At 34.7% G+C, this 16697-nt stretch overlaps 2 protein-coding genes across 2 annotated transcripts in view; both read left to right on the plus strand.

Annotated features, from left to right (window-relative positions):
- LOC149531664 (uncharacterized) overlaps positions 1 to 6770 on the plus strand; it is a 41180-nt gene extending 34410 nt beyond the window's left edge. Inside the window, exon 2 of the mRNA XM_089809465.1 lies at positions 6721 to 6770. Within this exon, the coding sequence (XP_089665591.1) occupies positions 6721 to 6728 (8 nt within the window). The 3' untranslated portion in view covers positions 6729 to 6770. The remainder of the gene's footprint in view (positions 1 to 6720) is intronic.
- Positions 6771 to 7708: 938 nt separating this feature from the next.
- Positions 7709 to 12235, plus strand: LOC149531665 (uncharacterized). Its single transcript, XM_089808384.1, has 11 exons — positions 7709 to 7768; positions 7899 to 8120; positions 8225 to 8282; positions 8457 to 8576; positions 8715 to 8831; positions 8925 to 8994; positions 9146 to 9418; positions 9502 to 9598; positions 11634 to 11714; positions 11796 to 11864; positions 11962 to 12235. The coding sequence occupies exons 1-11, from the start codon at positions 7709 to 7711 to the stop codon at positions 11992 to 11994; spliced, it is 1200 nt and encodes a 399-aa protein (XP_089664510.1). The 3' UTR covers positions 11995 to 12235.
- The last annotated feature ends 4462 nt before the right edge of the window (positions 12236 to 16697 follow it).

A 16697-nucleotide genomic window follows, 5' to 3' on the forward strand; every position in this document is an offset into this window, starting at 1 on the left:
GCCATCATAATATTCTTACTGTGTTTCTAGGTCTACTTTGTGTAACCAAGAGCATCGTTTCATACAATCACAAATATTGTATCTTCACCAAAAGTGTTGTACCATTATTAACAGAAAATGGTCTTTGACATTAGTGCTTGGACCCCTTAGACAAGACAATAAATTGATGATCATTATATGGTGAATATCCTTCAAATAAAAGCTGTGAATGTATCCAAGGATAGTGAATCGCCTTGCAAACACTCTAAATACCTTAACAAAAAGGTGAAATTATCTCTCTTTCTGCCCCTCATCATATGAGTCATGCTCTCTAATATTTATCATAGTTTTGATCTTCTTCTTCACTGAAATTAATTGCGATCATGCTGTTTTAATGTCATTAAATCTACTCATATCATTGTTGATAGCTCTTCTGTAACCTCTGATGATGATGCTCCTCTAGACAATGGTAAATGTACATCTTGTTATGTCCTATCATCTCTGAGTTTCTATAACAGTCCATCTCACTATCTCGTCATCACTGTTATGGATTCCATTTGATGACATATCTGTTTTGTTATTTTCAACATTTACCATTGTTCTTGATCTGTGCTCATTGAACATACATATAAAAGTGTGTAAAAGTCTTAGATGATACTCATCAATGGCAAGTTAAAGCAATGTAAAATTCTTCTTTTCCTACAACACATATAACAACAATGTAAACTTATCTTGAAACTTCTTCTTTTCCTGCAACACATATAACAACAATTTTAAGTGCTTGCAAGGTATATACTTATGAATAAATATTACATCTTGATTTAAATGTATGAAAACAATTTTCATTCATTTTAAGCTTCATTCATCTTGAGGTGCAATTCACAAACTCAAGAATAGTGGCTTTTGTTCTTCAGGATACCTTTAGGGGAAGAGTATGTGAATGCCCCCTCGTGTTTGGAGTCCAGTTTAGAGGAGATGGCTATCTACACTGCTAAGGTTTGTTGAATCTAATTCTGAATAACATTGCTTGCTATTGTTGAATCTAATCTAATATATATTTTAACTAGACTTGTAGCTTATATGTTTTGAAATTGATGTTAGGCCTTGTAATTTGTATAATTTGATTGCTGGAGAGCTTCTACAGCTAAGCAAGAAGGCCATTGCATGAGTTATAGTTGCGTGCTTGGGTATGAAAATTGTATATTTTTTATTCTAATGTATATTTTAACTAGACTTTTAGCTTATATGTTTTGAAATTGCTTTTAATGGCTTAATGTTGTAAGGTCTCTTGAAATAAGACCTTCAGGCGGTTGGTTAAAGTTTTACAAATAATCTTAGGGATAAAGTCAAAGAAATTATTTTTAAAATATTAAAGTATTTAGCTAGGTCTAAGAAGATTTTTGTACTTTCGACAGTTTTTCTTAGTTTGTGAAAGTTGTAGACCGAATCTTTCATAGCCCGATTTTTGCTTTCTACAAAGAACGATCATGCCAGATAATATAAGTGAAGAAAAAAATAGGGAGACAATCGCTAGATTGTGGTCTAACTTGAAAAAAAAGGTGATGGAAAATGTTATTGTCCTTGCAATATTTATAAGGACTTAAATCATAGAAGACCGTTAATGAAAACAGTTAAGAGACATTGTAGGGAGAATGGTCACATTGAAGGGGGGCATGACTATCATCCACTAGTAAGTCGTTCATTATATCATTTTAACAATTTATATACATATGAAATCACTTGATGATGAGTTGATGATCATGGTTTATTTATGTTAATCAATTTTATATAGGTTGATCTTCTCAGGGAAGTACATGATATGAACCACAACAATCTGAAGAATATGATTTTCGAAGTGGAGGAACATGGAGGTGCAAATATCCAAGGTGAAGATAATGATCCCATGGAAGATGGCGATCATGCGCCAGAAAATACAATTGAAGAGGATGGTATAAATACATTGATCCATGACACATTTAGTCCAAGCGTATCTGATCATGATGATGATGATAGCCTCGATGTACCTCTACTTCAGAAGGCATACGAGCCCCTATACAAAGACTCCCAAACAACTCTTCTCTCTATTGTATTTTTGTTGTTGAACTTGAAGGTTATGAATGGTTTATCCAACATAACAATGTCACGTATGTTAAGGTATGTCATATATGTCTTTATAGTTAACAAAGGGTGAATAATGTACCACTAATATTGTTTATATTAACAACTTATATTTTTTGTTGTAGATTGATAGGTAAGTTTCTATTACCATCATCAAATATTCTACCTCGCTCATATCAAGAATTAACTGCTGTTATGAAAGATATTGGAATGGAGTATGAAGCAATACATGCTTGTCCAAATGATCATATTATATATTATAAAGAACATGAATTTGCAACACAATGTCATGTATGTCATATGAGTAGATATCGAACAGATCGACTAACAAAAAAGGTGCTTCAAATGGTTCTTCATTACATCCCCATTATTCCACGGATGTGACAATTATTCAGGTGTAGTAGCTTGGCTCAATTTATCGATTATCATGCACACAATAGAAGTCGAGATGACATTATTTGAATCCCTGTGGATGGTTCGACATTTATGCACATAGAGGAAAAGTGGCAACACTTCAAAGAAGAACCTCGTAATCTCAGGCTTTCATTGGCAGCGGACGGTGTCAATCCATTTGAGAGATGAGATCCATTTACTCGGTGTGGCCTGTTGTTGTTATTAACACTAACATTCCTCTGTGGATGTCAATAAAGAGGGAGCACATTATGTTGGCAATGATTGTTCCAAGTATCTTATCATTTGATTGTTATTCATTTACATGTACTTACAAATCTTGTAGTAAAATGGTCACAATAATTATGTAATGTTACTGTTCATTTAAGTAGGTAAATATCAAGTTAAAGATATGAATGTATATATTGAGCCTCTTATCGACGAGTTGGTCGAGTTATGGAATGGTGTCACTATGTATGACATGTCTAGACCAATAGGACAAAGACAATTTCAATTCCATGCAATACTTGCATGGACAATACATGATGCCCCAGGGCTAACACATTTTTGTGGTATGCTATAGTGAATTCAAGTTGCGCATGATAATTCTAATTATAAAAATCAACATATTTAATAATCCAATTATATCATTATCTTGTAGGTCTTCAAACAAAGGAAAAAATTGCATGTCTAGTTTGTGGTCCAAAGATGAAATCTCGTCATTCAAAAAGTTTAGGAAAGTAGGTGTTTGATGAGTGTAGACACTTCCTCCACAGGAATCATAAGTATCGAAGTACGAAAAAACATCTTTTCAATGGGAAAGAAGAGACTACATCAAAGCCACGAAGAATGACACCTCGCCTATGGAAGTTGGAATATAATAGAATTAATCATTGAGGTAATGTCGTTCCACCTAATGGTTTATGTTTGTAATTTATATATTTCTATTGTAATTTTTGTTTACTAATTGTGTAATTGATGATCGTGAAGGTCGTCAAGGCAGTACTGACAACCTTCCAAAGGGATTAAAAAGCTATCCTAGACAATTTAGTAGGTTGCCCTACTACGAGCACTTACAAATTGTGCATTTGTTTGATACTATGCATATTGGAAAGAATATAATAGAGACATTGTGGAAAATATTGGATGGAAGGCATGACAAAGAAAAAATTGTCAAAATTTGTAATGACATTCATGGATCCAATCATGCATTGAAGAATTCCATTCACTCAAATAGCAACAGAGATCAGATTAATATAAGTGCCCTTCCTTGGTTATTAACGGAGCAGCAAAGTGATGCCATAAAAGAAGTCATACGAAAAATTTGATTTCCCACAGGATTTGCTGCGAACATAAACAATCTCATATAAAAAAAAAAGTGAATTTGGGCCAGGGCTCAAAACGCATGATTGGCATACTTTTATCAAGGTAAGTTATGTTCTTTTGTATTTACAATATATTCATAAACTACATGTACTGTTCGTTATGTTATGTTAGAAAACAATGAAATGATTGGTTTATAATTACTACAGTATGTGCTTCCTCTATCTCTCCCAGAGCCCTTCAACAATAACATCAAACAAGTGATATACGATCTTGAAAAATACATGAAGTAAGCAGTAATATATGTTCAATTTGTTGTATTTATTAATTATATTCGTGATTTGTTTTTCTTGCTATGTAATCTATTGTATATTATTTTGTAAAGTCTCGTATCTATATATTTTTTGTGACTTGAATCTCTTAATGTAGGTGGTTTTCATCTAAAGAAATCCATAAAGAAGATATAAACTATTGGAAGAGAAGAATTTCTCATTTATTGTGTCAAATGCAAAAGTGTCTACCTCCAACTTTTTTCAATGCACAAGAACACTACCTCATACACCTAGTTGAGGAGATTGAATTGTGTGGACCTGTACACAGTAGGTCAATGTGGATGGTTGAGAGGCACTTGAAATCTTTGAAGGCTTTGGTTTGACAAAGAGCACATCTTGAGGGTTTTATGGTAGAGGGATATATGGTATACTAGACTAAGGTGTACATTACTAAATATCTTCCTAAATTTGCATCAAATATCCATGTAGATCGCATTTGGGATCTCAAGCCTTTAAAAAAATTAGAAGGGGAGTACTTTATGGGGAAAGGTACATTGAGGAAAGTGAGAGGTAATAAATTATAAGATGTTATTGTAATAAATTATTTCTTAATCTTCAAAGTAAATCGGTTGTAAGTTGCCTATTTTTTTTTGTACAGGTGCTCGAGAGTGGGATGCACTACATTTGTATATTGCAAACAATCTTGATTGGATGACGGTATGGATTGAACGATGTCAACACTCTAGTTGGACATTAACATGGGAAGGTGTATCTTCATTGGTTAAAGAAGCTCATTGTAATGGAGATTCCAATGTTACGCAAAGGGAAATAGATTTAGCACATGGTTTAAGAGATTTCCAGGTACGTACAAATTTATTAATCACCCGTAGGTTTATCAACTCATGATACAATAATTTTGACATGTTTCACATATTATTGCAAGTTAAACACCACAAGGCTATGTTCTGTAATGGTCAGAAATTTCGCGTCAAAGTGTTGGATGACACGAAGAAAACTTGTGATTCAGGAATAACTGCAGTCTTTCAAGTGACTAATATTTCATCTAGAAATGACTTACATCCTCGAGAGTCTGAAAATCGATACTATGGCATTTTGGATGATAAACTTGAGTGTGACTTTAGTTCCTTCAAATTAGTACTCTTCGTTGTCAAATGGTACAGGCTATGACTTAATCCAAATGATCTTGATAGAACTGTTATTGAACATGATAATGGATTTACAATGGTTAATACAAGGTCATTTGAGCCAGTTGGGGATGAGCCCTATGTTCTTCCAAGCCAATGTGAGCAGGTATTTTACTCAGAGGTTCCACATAAACTGGGTTGGTCATTTGTTGTTAGACATGCACCGAGAGGAAGGCCAATAAAGTATAATATGATGGAAGAAGAAGATACTAAAGAAGTAGAAGATGATGTAGATGGTGATCACGATCGACAGTTATTGGATGATGTTCCTAACACAAATTGTCATGAAGAAGAAGATGATGATGATGATGATGTTGCTACTGATGATAATGATGAAGATGATGTTGATGTTGATAATGATGATGTTGATGATGACGACAACGACGATGACAACGATGACGATGATGGCAAGGATGATGATGATGATGACGACGATGATGATGATGACGAGGATGATGATGATGATGATGATGATGATGAGGATGATGATGACGAAATTTAGAGGTATGTCATCAATCCTTAATCTATTTAATATTCATTTCTTGATAGAAATATATTTGTCTAATATATATGGTTACATAGTTTGTTCATTATCTATTTAAAAGCTACAAGTTTCAACTACAAATAGAATACTGCTAATCTAAATTAACTATTAATCTAAATTAATTAAATAAAACTATTTAAAACACATATTGATGAATGAATGTATTGAGCCTTATTTTCTTTCAAGTCAAAAGCATTTGTAAGTGTTTAGTTTAGAAAATGGAATTCATTAAATATCTATAAAAGGGAGTTGTACCTAGAATAAAATTCATAGGGAAAACATAATATAAGTGCTTACCTAATTTGTTGGTTAATAATTCTGCCTCTTTAGGTGATGCAAATACCCTAGGTGGACTTCCAATCATTCATAAAAAGAGGGACTTCCGTAGTGTTCTCACATCACCAACCAAGCATCTTCATAAGATCCCTCTCCTTGATCCAAGCCAACTCCATAACCTATCAAAGTGCACACCAAATCCTTATGCCACCTTAGGTTCTACATCTTTGGAATAATCCCATGAATGTCCCTCAATCCATCCAATGGATTCATCCAAGCAATCTAATCAACAAATTATCAAATGCTCACAATGCCTCAATAGGCGCCAAACTTGACTTCACCTTAACTAGGTGTTTCCTCCACCTCCACACACATCAAACAACTTCAAATAGCATGTCCCCAAGGTGACTAAGCCCTCAACTCAACAACTGATACAGAAACCCAGTTTTAGCCCTTCACTAGGCCTACTTCCCTAGTAGGCTTATAATGTGAGCTTGATTTAAGTGTTATATTGTGTACCTTTTAATGTTTTTAATTTTTATGTGATGCTAATTATGGATGTGATTATGATTATGATGTGATTATGCTCACGATAATTGAATTACATTTGCAGAAAATTGAACCCCTTTCAGGAGCATCCCGCACAGTCTCATGGATCGACAGGTATAAGTCAATACTCCTTATAGACAATCTATTTAATACACTTATCAATAGCAAGATTGATGTCTTCTAAGATCTCTCCCATTTGTAGGTACCAGTGAATAGGTATTTGTCAGAAGTGTCTTCCTCGAGTGAGGGAAATATAGGAATAGAAGAGGAAAGTGAGGCATGTAGTTTATCTAGAACAGGAAGATTAACTAGAGGTCAAAGGGCTAGAAGGAAATTCAATAAACGCATGAAATTTTTCCTTGCTCAAGGGGGGTCATGTTCTTATGATGATGAGATAGAAGGCGACATCGAGGTGCCCTTAAGGTACCAACATCTACAGAAACATTGGGTACCCAAGGAACTTCCTCCAATAAACATTGATTTTTGTGTTGATGAGAGGATATATCGCATAGCACCATCATCACTACATGGTTTGGGCCCATTTTCTATGGACGGCATAAAGGTGTCTTACAACAAAGTTTCTAAATTGATGGAGTATGTTGGACCATGTTACGATTACAAAAGTTGGATGCATCTTGTTCAATAAAAAAAAAGTATGCGTAGGTATGCCCTCTCGAAAAATTATATACAACAGCAAGACAATAATCAAAGTAAAAGTGTGGCTATATACATTGATGGAAGGCCAAAAGCAATAGGAAATATTGTGGGTTTTATAAATAGTACACGACCCGGGTCAACTATAAAGCAACCCAATTGCATATTTGAGGCGCGCGAGGGAAATCGTGTATTCATCTGTGCAATAAAATCAATACATGCAGGGGAAGAGCTTCTTATTGATTACAATTTGAACCGCATAGATACAAATGAGGCTACTATCATGGGGGTGGTACATACTATTAAACCAACTTCTAATCAATGACTCCAACATACCATTTAGTCAATAAATTTTTGGCTAACATTTTTATACTTGATCTTTGACACAGGGGCACAATATGGAGCAACCGCCCGGAGAGGATGTTGGCGATGTTCCTGACTCATTTACACACAAGCAGGTAAAACTCATTGTAATTGTGCAAACTAGATAGAAGCAAAATGTTATTTTTTTAATGTTGTTTTCTTCATTGTTTTGGAGTAATTTTGATAATATTAATACTATTGTTGTCACAGAGGGCTAGTGGTCAGAGGGAGGGAAAGGAACTTGCAGTCCCTGATCAGAAGCCCCCCCCCCCCGAGGAGGACCCTTTTTATATTGATTTAGCAGACACCGATGACCCGATCGGTTCGACTAAAAAGTTGCTAAAGAAAATTGGCAGAGAAATTTTACGTTTGGCAACCATAAAGCCTACTACTCAAGAAATAAGAGATAGGGGATCTGAATTAATGCACACCTCTGAAACCTTAAAAGTAAGTATTAATGAAATTTTTAATTATAAAAAGAGTTCAATAATGGTTTTTATGTTATGCTCTTTTATGACATTAATTAAAATATGGATGCATTGTCTTTATAGATTTTTTTGCATGATTTCGAGCCCCGTTCCCATGATAAGGGTGTTGTAGGTGGTTCAGGTAGATCGCATGTTCCATTCCCCACTTCTGTTTTCCACTGAATATATATAAGAATGATCATAATCATTGACAATACATGCTCAAACAATCCTTTTTTTTAATGCTCTAACAATCTTGCCCATGCTAGTCCACGCATTCTATATTTATGCATGCTCTAACAATTTTATTCTTCAGCTTCACATCAATTGAATCCTATGATGATGTCGCCTCCATCCAGGACAACCACAAATCTCTTTCTGACTGCTGAGTCAGCAACACGCAACTTACAGGCATCGACTGTTGCACCATCTGTTGGTACACAAATCCCTCTTTTTCTCTCTTATGATAGCAACAAACAATTTTTTTTTTTACAACTTTTTAACATCAATTATCATTTGTTCTTTTATACTTTGTGACAAAGACTTATGAAACTTATGAAACTTTTTGCAATAGGAGCTGCAACATCATTTCCTGGATGTTACTATGTTCCTAGTACGGGAACAGTGAAGGATGTCATATTGATCATCAGCAATGATGAAGGCATTCCATTAAAAGTAGCCAAAGTTCTAGGTACTTTAAAGTTATTATTATTCTATATGATATAATAGTAATTTAGTTTTTGATCACTCTTCATCGACTAATGATGCCATGATTGTTTTCTAGGGAATGATGTTTTTTGGAGAAAACTTGGTGATGAGTGTTTGCGAATATTTGGGCCCACCTTGCGTACCTGGTGGAACATCATATCCTAACTAAAACCCAAAACCACTATTTTGATTTCATATCATTGCTATAATAGTTTTCCTTTTCATCCATTTCTTGAACTATATTAAAGGTAGCTTCACTTCATTTATGAGTCTAACATGCTTTTTTTTACTTAAAAGGTGGAATAACCAACACAAACCATTGAAGGATGATCTTATAGAGAGCATGACCCAACTCTTTGGACCTCATGCATTCGAGAGAAACAAGCTCCTTGAAAAAGCTAGTTTATTTTTGAAGTATATTAGGGACCAATACAGAAAAAATTTATGGGATAACCCTAGGTACGAGCATCCGCCCTATGTTCTTGAGGTTGAGTGGCAGGCTCTGATTTTGGATGGAAAGTATAAAGCTGACAAGAAAAATAATATTACACCAGTGGAGAGTACAGCAAGGTATGTGATACTGTTGCGAATCTAATTATGTACTAATTAACCTCTATATTTATACTATCTAACATATTTCAAACTTTTCATAGATTGCTTGACACATCAAAGGCAACAAAGGCAAGACTAGAAAAGCACGGGACACACAAGCTTAGCTCTGGTGGTTTTTTGAAACTTCAAGCAAGAGTTGTAAGTATTAGTAAATGAAAAATTGTATCAATTTTTTAATTTAATGTGATGGGAAATGCTAGGATAGACTAGCTTGTCTATGCTCCTAATCCTCAACTTGGATCTCAGTGTTCCTCCACACCAATATATGATGCAGAGTAACACGCTTTGGAAGCATTGGTGTAAGATAAAACTCCTAGGCTTAGTTTTCCACTTCTACCAAGAGATTTCTCTTATCCCCTAGTATCCTTTGCTTCTATAGGATCTCCTAATAGGATTAGATCATTAACTAAATCCTATTCACTCTTTACTACAAGAGTCACACCTTGAGAACTCCACCTTGGATGATCCACACCTTAATTTTGGTTCTCTTTCTCACTTTCACTTAGATGGATCTAAGTGCCAAATCCACTAAAACATCACAAATTTCAAACTTCATTGTGGGGACCTTCTTCACGTTGAATTCATTCATATTCCATCCCATTTTACTGATTTGGGAAGGTTCTTGCTCTTAGGTTTATCATATTCAAGATTTCATCCAAACCCTTAACACATAACATGAAAAAGTCTTCAAAATGACTATATAACACATCTCAACCACTGTATCAACACATTTTAGGCTTCAAGTATGACCGTTCCTTCAAAAACAGAAATATCACTTCAAAAATAGAGTTTTCCAGCCACTTCATTAACTCAAACTTTTTACAATATGCAACCAATGCTTGGAGATTCAAGACATCACTCCATTAGGTGTCTTCTCCACCATTCTAGGTCCTATTTGGTCAAAAATAACCTCCCACAATCAAAGGAATCCAAGGCTATCCATGTTGCATGGAATATTTGCAATAAGTGCAAAATGTTGTTATGACAACATTCTTACAACACTTGGCAACTTTGATAGATGCCTTAATCCTATATTATAGGCCTCTTATCCTTACATATTTTGAGGATCCAAGATCATTCATGATCATCATATTTATTTAATAACCATTAACCATTCTTAGGCCTAAGACATATTAATGACTCAATCTCCCTAACTCCTAACATTAAGAATTTAAATAACAACTAACAAAGGCTATTTGTGTGACCTATTCACCTAGCCAACATAAAACAAGACCTTCTAAGGTCCTCAACCAAATTACACTAACTTCTTGACTTGGCTAGAGTCAAGTACAAGCCAAAATTGACTAACTAGTAGAGGTTAGCCTAGGTGCTCCTGCACTAAGCACCAACAAACTCCTAGCACCTTGGAATAACTAAGCAATTCAAGTTATCACCCCAATCCTCTATTCTCTACAAGAACATTCAAAGCTTGATTCACCTTCAAATAAGGAACTAATCTGCTATTACAACGTCTACTCCTTTAATTCATGGACCCAACTCATCACATAAGGCTACATACTAGTTACTTCTCCCTTGTACCATTCAAGGCCTCATACACCCAACCTTGACACCAAGTGTTTTGGACAACTCCAACCCTCTAACATAAATGGGAACCAAAACAAACATCAACACAACCCAAAACAAATCAGGTCTAAGGTAAACTTGCTGTTACCAGTGACAGGGTAGATTGCAGCACTTAACCTTTATTCTACACACCCAACCAAGAGTGAAATTGGATCCTCTAGGACTCCCAAAGACCAAAGATAGTTTAGAACAACTCCAACATGACCAAAATAAGGTGTAACAAGGGTTGGAAACCCTACTAACTATTTACTATTTCCTTTTGATATTTTAACTACCCCCCATTGGTTGATGAAACAATGCAAGTAAAATTCACCATACCACGCAAAAATGTAGGGCTCAGAGTTCAAGAGATGCCTCACAGAAGAGGATAAGAGAATTGGCTTCCAACAAGGCTATAGAGCCATGGTTGAATGACTACGAACTAAAATTAGTGTGGAAGGTTCTAATAATGATGCATCTAAGCCACAGGTAAATAAGCTAAATGAAATTTATTCCAAATTGAATACGTTACCAATTAGTCTATTTGATGTTAAGTTCCAATATAAAGTGAGTATACCTGTTTTAAGCAAGCAATGATAACAATGTGTAGGATGTTGGAATGCAGCTGACAATCCTTCTACACAATCTGTGGATGCTGAAGGTTCACATGATGTGCATCCCAGTGGTGGAGGTATACATTTGCTATTAAATTTTTTATATGTAATTGCAATTGGTGTTTGGATTAACGTAACATTTTGTATAGCAACTGTAGAGGATCGAGGGGTCGATGTTCATGACTGTGTTGACATTCAGTCCAGACAAAATGATGTGGTCAGATCAGGTAAAGAGTGCCACAGTTATGTTATTTAAAATAATTAAATACTTGTAACAATTATAATAAATTATTTTTAATTTAACTCTTTTATTTGTTATTGCAGAGGACCCCCCTTTGCAACAACATAGGAATTTGATATCATCAAGAACAGGGAAGAGAACAACTGATGAGGGGGGAATTGATGATGATAGTGATGCTCCTCTTAGAGCTTACATAGAAAAAAGAAATAGAAAGAAAAAAAAAGAAATGATTGTCATCTACATACCTTAATTGATAATGACTGAATTTTATGTCTCAATGAATTTAATTATGTGCTAATGAATGTTCATGAATTATATCTTAATGCATAATATTGATGAATGTTGCATGTTAACGAATCTAATGTGTTAATGAATGTTATCATGTGATATGTTTGTATTTTATCATGTGATATTGATTGAATGTTACATTTTATTAATGGTTGAAAGAATGAATGAATGTTATATGTTAATGGGGAATGTAGAGTGATGTTAGAGGGAGGAGAGTGGGGCCAAATGAGCTTCCACCTTCAGGTGGTTGACCCTATTTAGTAGAGAATATTAAACTATTCTCAAAAAAAAGTGAAGATCAATAAGATACTAAATATTTCTTTATTTTGTCCTATGTTTAGACCTATAACACTGTGTCTTGCTAAGGCCCCTTTCAAGTGGAAGGACACGAGCATCTTTTATAGTGGAGAATGTAACCAGGAGCACCAAATTAAGACCTGCACATGTCGGATATAATACATTCAAATAGGCTACTATGCTTGTAACCCTATTTTCTGGCGAGAGCTTCACTTTAGAAGAAAATAATGGATCTCCTAAGATTGACTTGCACAACCAACCCCTTAGCTCTGCTTCCGTGTGGCAAAGATTTTAGGGTTTCCTCCCTCAACTTGTTGAGCGAGCATGAATTAAGTCCATGTGATAGTTTAGAGTCTACACAATGGCTTATGTCTAACTTAATAGATCGACTCAATCTATTTCATACCTACCTCTGACTTTCCTTCAAATGTTGGCTAGAATAGTTATAATTTTGTGAAAGCTGCTTTGAAAATAAGTTCAGTGTAGAACTGAAAATACTTTTTTTCATAGGACATAGAAGCTGTGAAAGGCTAGTTTAAACTGTTGAACTTCAACATATCAGTATTGAATTATTACAAATGAATAATTAGTTTAAATATGACACAAATCAATTCATAAAATTTTATGTCCCATCACCAATATTTGTTTGGAATCTTGGATTCATAACCCATATGTCCATTATTTGCCTCAGTTTGTGGGTGCATAAAAGTGACATCTCCAGTCATAGATCTAATCCCTAAACATGTAAAACTAAATTTCACAGACCCAATCTCTAATCTCTAAACTTTTAAAATTTAATAAAATTCATATTCTAACTTGTTTATTATTTGACAGGTTGTTCCTGGAATCATGATTGTAACTTAGTTTCATCAAAATGACCCTTGCGAAGTTACATGTACATTCACTAACAAGTAACTCTAGATGAAACTTTAAGTTTATTTATCACATTTCAACATTCTCACCAAAATCTAAACTACATTATCTCATGATTGTTGCAGAGTACCACTGCTCACATGTGAAATACGCATCTAGATTACTGAACCCTTCTTAAAATTAGTTTCATTGAATTAATATATGTTATGCTATCACTGGATGTGTAATTTGAGCATGAGAATAATGTCATATCTATCTACGTGTTTTGCCTAACAAACTTCTGAAATATAATTTCTATAAGTTTTTAAAATTAGAGTAGATGAATTATTCTATAGGAAAAGGTGTTGCATTTAGGCATTTATTGATAGGTTTGGACATGAACAATTTTCTATTTCTAGTAGATTATAATGATGATAGTATTGGATTTTTTTCCATGTTTAATTTTTCTCGTGATTCATGAACTTTCAGGTTGTTGCTTCACAAGATTGGCCTAAACTTATAAAGGATGCAGGTTTGTTCTATGTATGCTCAAGAACATTGAAAAGAATTGACTCAAGAGATAGAAAGATCATGTGAGAGGCACTGTATCTGGGGGCATGATGAAGTATGTGTTGTCTTGCTTATCCATCCCTTGAAGGTTTTGACACAGCCTAAACATTTATTCTATATATAAATCGATTATAACATCTCAATATGTAATAAAAAATAATATAAATATTTCCAAACTTCTAAGGTGTATAAGATGTTAAATTAGTATGAAATAATTGTTTAGAGTAGGTTGCTATGTGTTAGTCTTTTGTGTTGTTTAAAATACTTCTATTGTATTGAATAAATGATGTGTGGGAGGAAGAGTAGAGGGAAGACAAATATGATTCTTTTAACCATATGAATTACGATTATAGAAGACATTACAGTCTCCTTTCTTCTTGAGCATAGTAATAAAAAGTAAAACAACATGTAATAGGCTTGCTTATCCTGCTAAGGACTTCCCCTAACATGCCTAACCTTCCCACCAAGTTTCACACTCTCCTTCATTAACCTTCTTGCTTTGCATTCTAACAACTAAGACCTCATATAGGTTAAAATGATCTTTCTACTCCCTATGCTATTACACACTTCAAGAGGAAGATCTAATAGAACTGAAGATGTTTTTGAAACATTTTTCACAACTGCTCATCCCATTCACCCGATTTGATAGTTTCTTTGGAAACTAGGCTATTAGAATAGGCCTAATTAGCCCTCCATTGGATTTGTAGGGAGTTTTACCTTTTAATCAAAGATTCAGTACCTCTAAAAAAAAGAACACTTTCTTAGATTGATCCCCTCTAAAAGATTTTTGGGGTTTCAGGCACCCAAAAGGCTATACAATTTACTTGGCCAAAAGTGAGGGTTTTAAGGGTTTTGTTAACTCTCCAAACTCCTGGGCTTTTTCTTAGCCTTCCACCTCTTAGCAAGCCTCCTTCTTCAGTAGTTGGGATGTTCTCATATCCCTTTTTACTCACTCAAAAGGCTAGGTCATGATTTTTTACCAATCACCTGTTGTAGCACATTTTTTGCTACTGTTGCAACCTAGCCGAGTATAGTCACACTCGCCTAGGGCTTTGTTAAGAAACTATTTTCTTGTTTGTTCAAGGGCCCTGCACTAGTAACAATATACATTAGGGTCTTTTCCTTCAATATCCACGTTCCCATGGAAAACCCACGGTGAATAAGAAAGTTATAGCCCCATTTTCCACGAAACTCTCCAAAACTGGCAGAATACTAATACACAGAGTTGTATATACAAAATATGACACACCAAATGTAAAAGAAAACTAAAATAACTTCCAAATACAAAACATAAACACTAACAAACAAAGAAAACCTTCAAATTTTCCACAAAACACTTTTATATTCACAAAATCACAAAATCACAGTCATAACAGCGACTGCTGCACTTCTCAGAAAAACTAGTCTGCTACAACACAACTTCCAAACCTCTAAAAAATAAAAACTACTTGAACATTAGGGTTTTCAAAGCATTAAATAGGATTGTTTAGGAGTGAGTATTAGGGTCTTAGGGTGTGACAAGCCTCTTTGCCCATTTTTCCATTACAAGGCAAAAATTGCCAGCAACTTTTTGATCAACATTAAGTTGCTTGAGTAATATTTGATCATTCATCCTAATGTATTATTTCTAGGTCCTATAAAGCTCTTATTTGCATTACAAATCCACTAACCACTAACTCCTATGCTCATTTTTAAAAATAAGCCCAAAATCCTCAAATAGACATTTTGCTTGAGTTAAAGGGCAAAATACATTCATAAAGTTTAGCAGACCTCTAGGACTATCACCTAGCCTAGTCACAATCAAAACTTGAGTCAATCATCACAAGGAGGACTGTTATTGCTATTGACATTCACAACACACACCAAAACAAAGAAGGGGAGGGCCCTCATAGAGGTGCTCCTGCACCAGTCACTCGGGCATGCTTAGTAGAAATGAGGATTTTCTATTGCTCATAAAACCTAGTAAGAATATGATAGTATTTTCTATGATATTTATATTGAGTAGAAATTGTGTCCTTACTATTTGTGAAGTGCTAAAATGTTTTTCAACAAACATGATTGGTTTCGCCCTGAAAGCTTTAGTTTCCCCCAATAGGTTAGTTATCTGACACTTGAGGCATTTGTTCAATTCTTGGACGAGTTTCAGGAGGAGAGAGTGACTTCTAGCCAGATTTCTTCCTCCTTATTTTTGTCATATAATTGTCTTGGTGCATACTATTTTCCTCATTTGTAGGCTGATTGAGTGAAAAGCTAGGTTTCACATATAAGAAGCAACAATCGAATTGATAGCTTGATCCAATTTATCTTTATGAGGTGGCAAAAGCCTTGTTAGGAGAGGCCCAGACTGAAGGAGTTAGGTGATGATCATCTGAAGCAGGAGATAATCCGAATTAATTGGGTAGTAAATGACTTGAATATTGGAGTTCTCTATTCCCCTCGACTTCTCTTTTTTCACTGCATATCAGCCTATGTGTGGAATTTATTTATTTCAGGGTATTATGGTGAATTGAATGTAACTAAAATTAGATAAATAGTTATGTTTTATGGCATTAAATTCGATTAGATGAGATAGTTTTAAGGTTGTGAGATGATTGGATTTCAGATATCTTTAGGCTTTAACTCCATTCTGGCATAAGGAAATGCCAGATTGATAAGCCCTTGGCACTGGACTGTGTGCTGGATGGAGCAAACTAACATAAATGAATGTGGCACACTATGAATTTTCTTATGTAGTGTTGGATGGTCTTGTTTACGCAATTGGAGGTTATGGGGAGAATGGTGAAAATCTTTCAAGTGTCTCTAGCAAACAAGA

Source organism: Cupressus sempervirens, chromosome 11 (assembly GCF_028749045.1).
Source record: "Cupressus sempervirens isolate cs-2001-9-10 chromosome 11, ASM2874904v1, whole genome shotgun sequence".
In the NCBI taxonomy this organism is placed as follows: domain Eukaryota; kingdom Viridiplantae; phylum Streptophyta; class Pinopsida; order Cupressales; family Cupressaceae; genus Cupressus; species Cupressus sempervirens.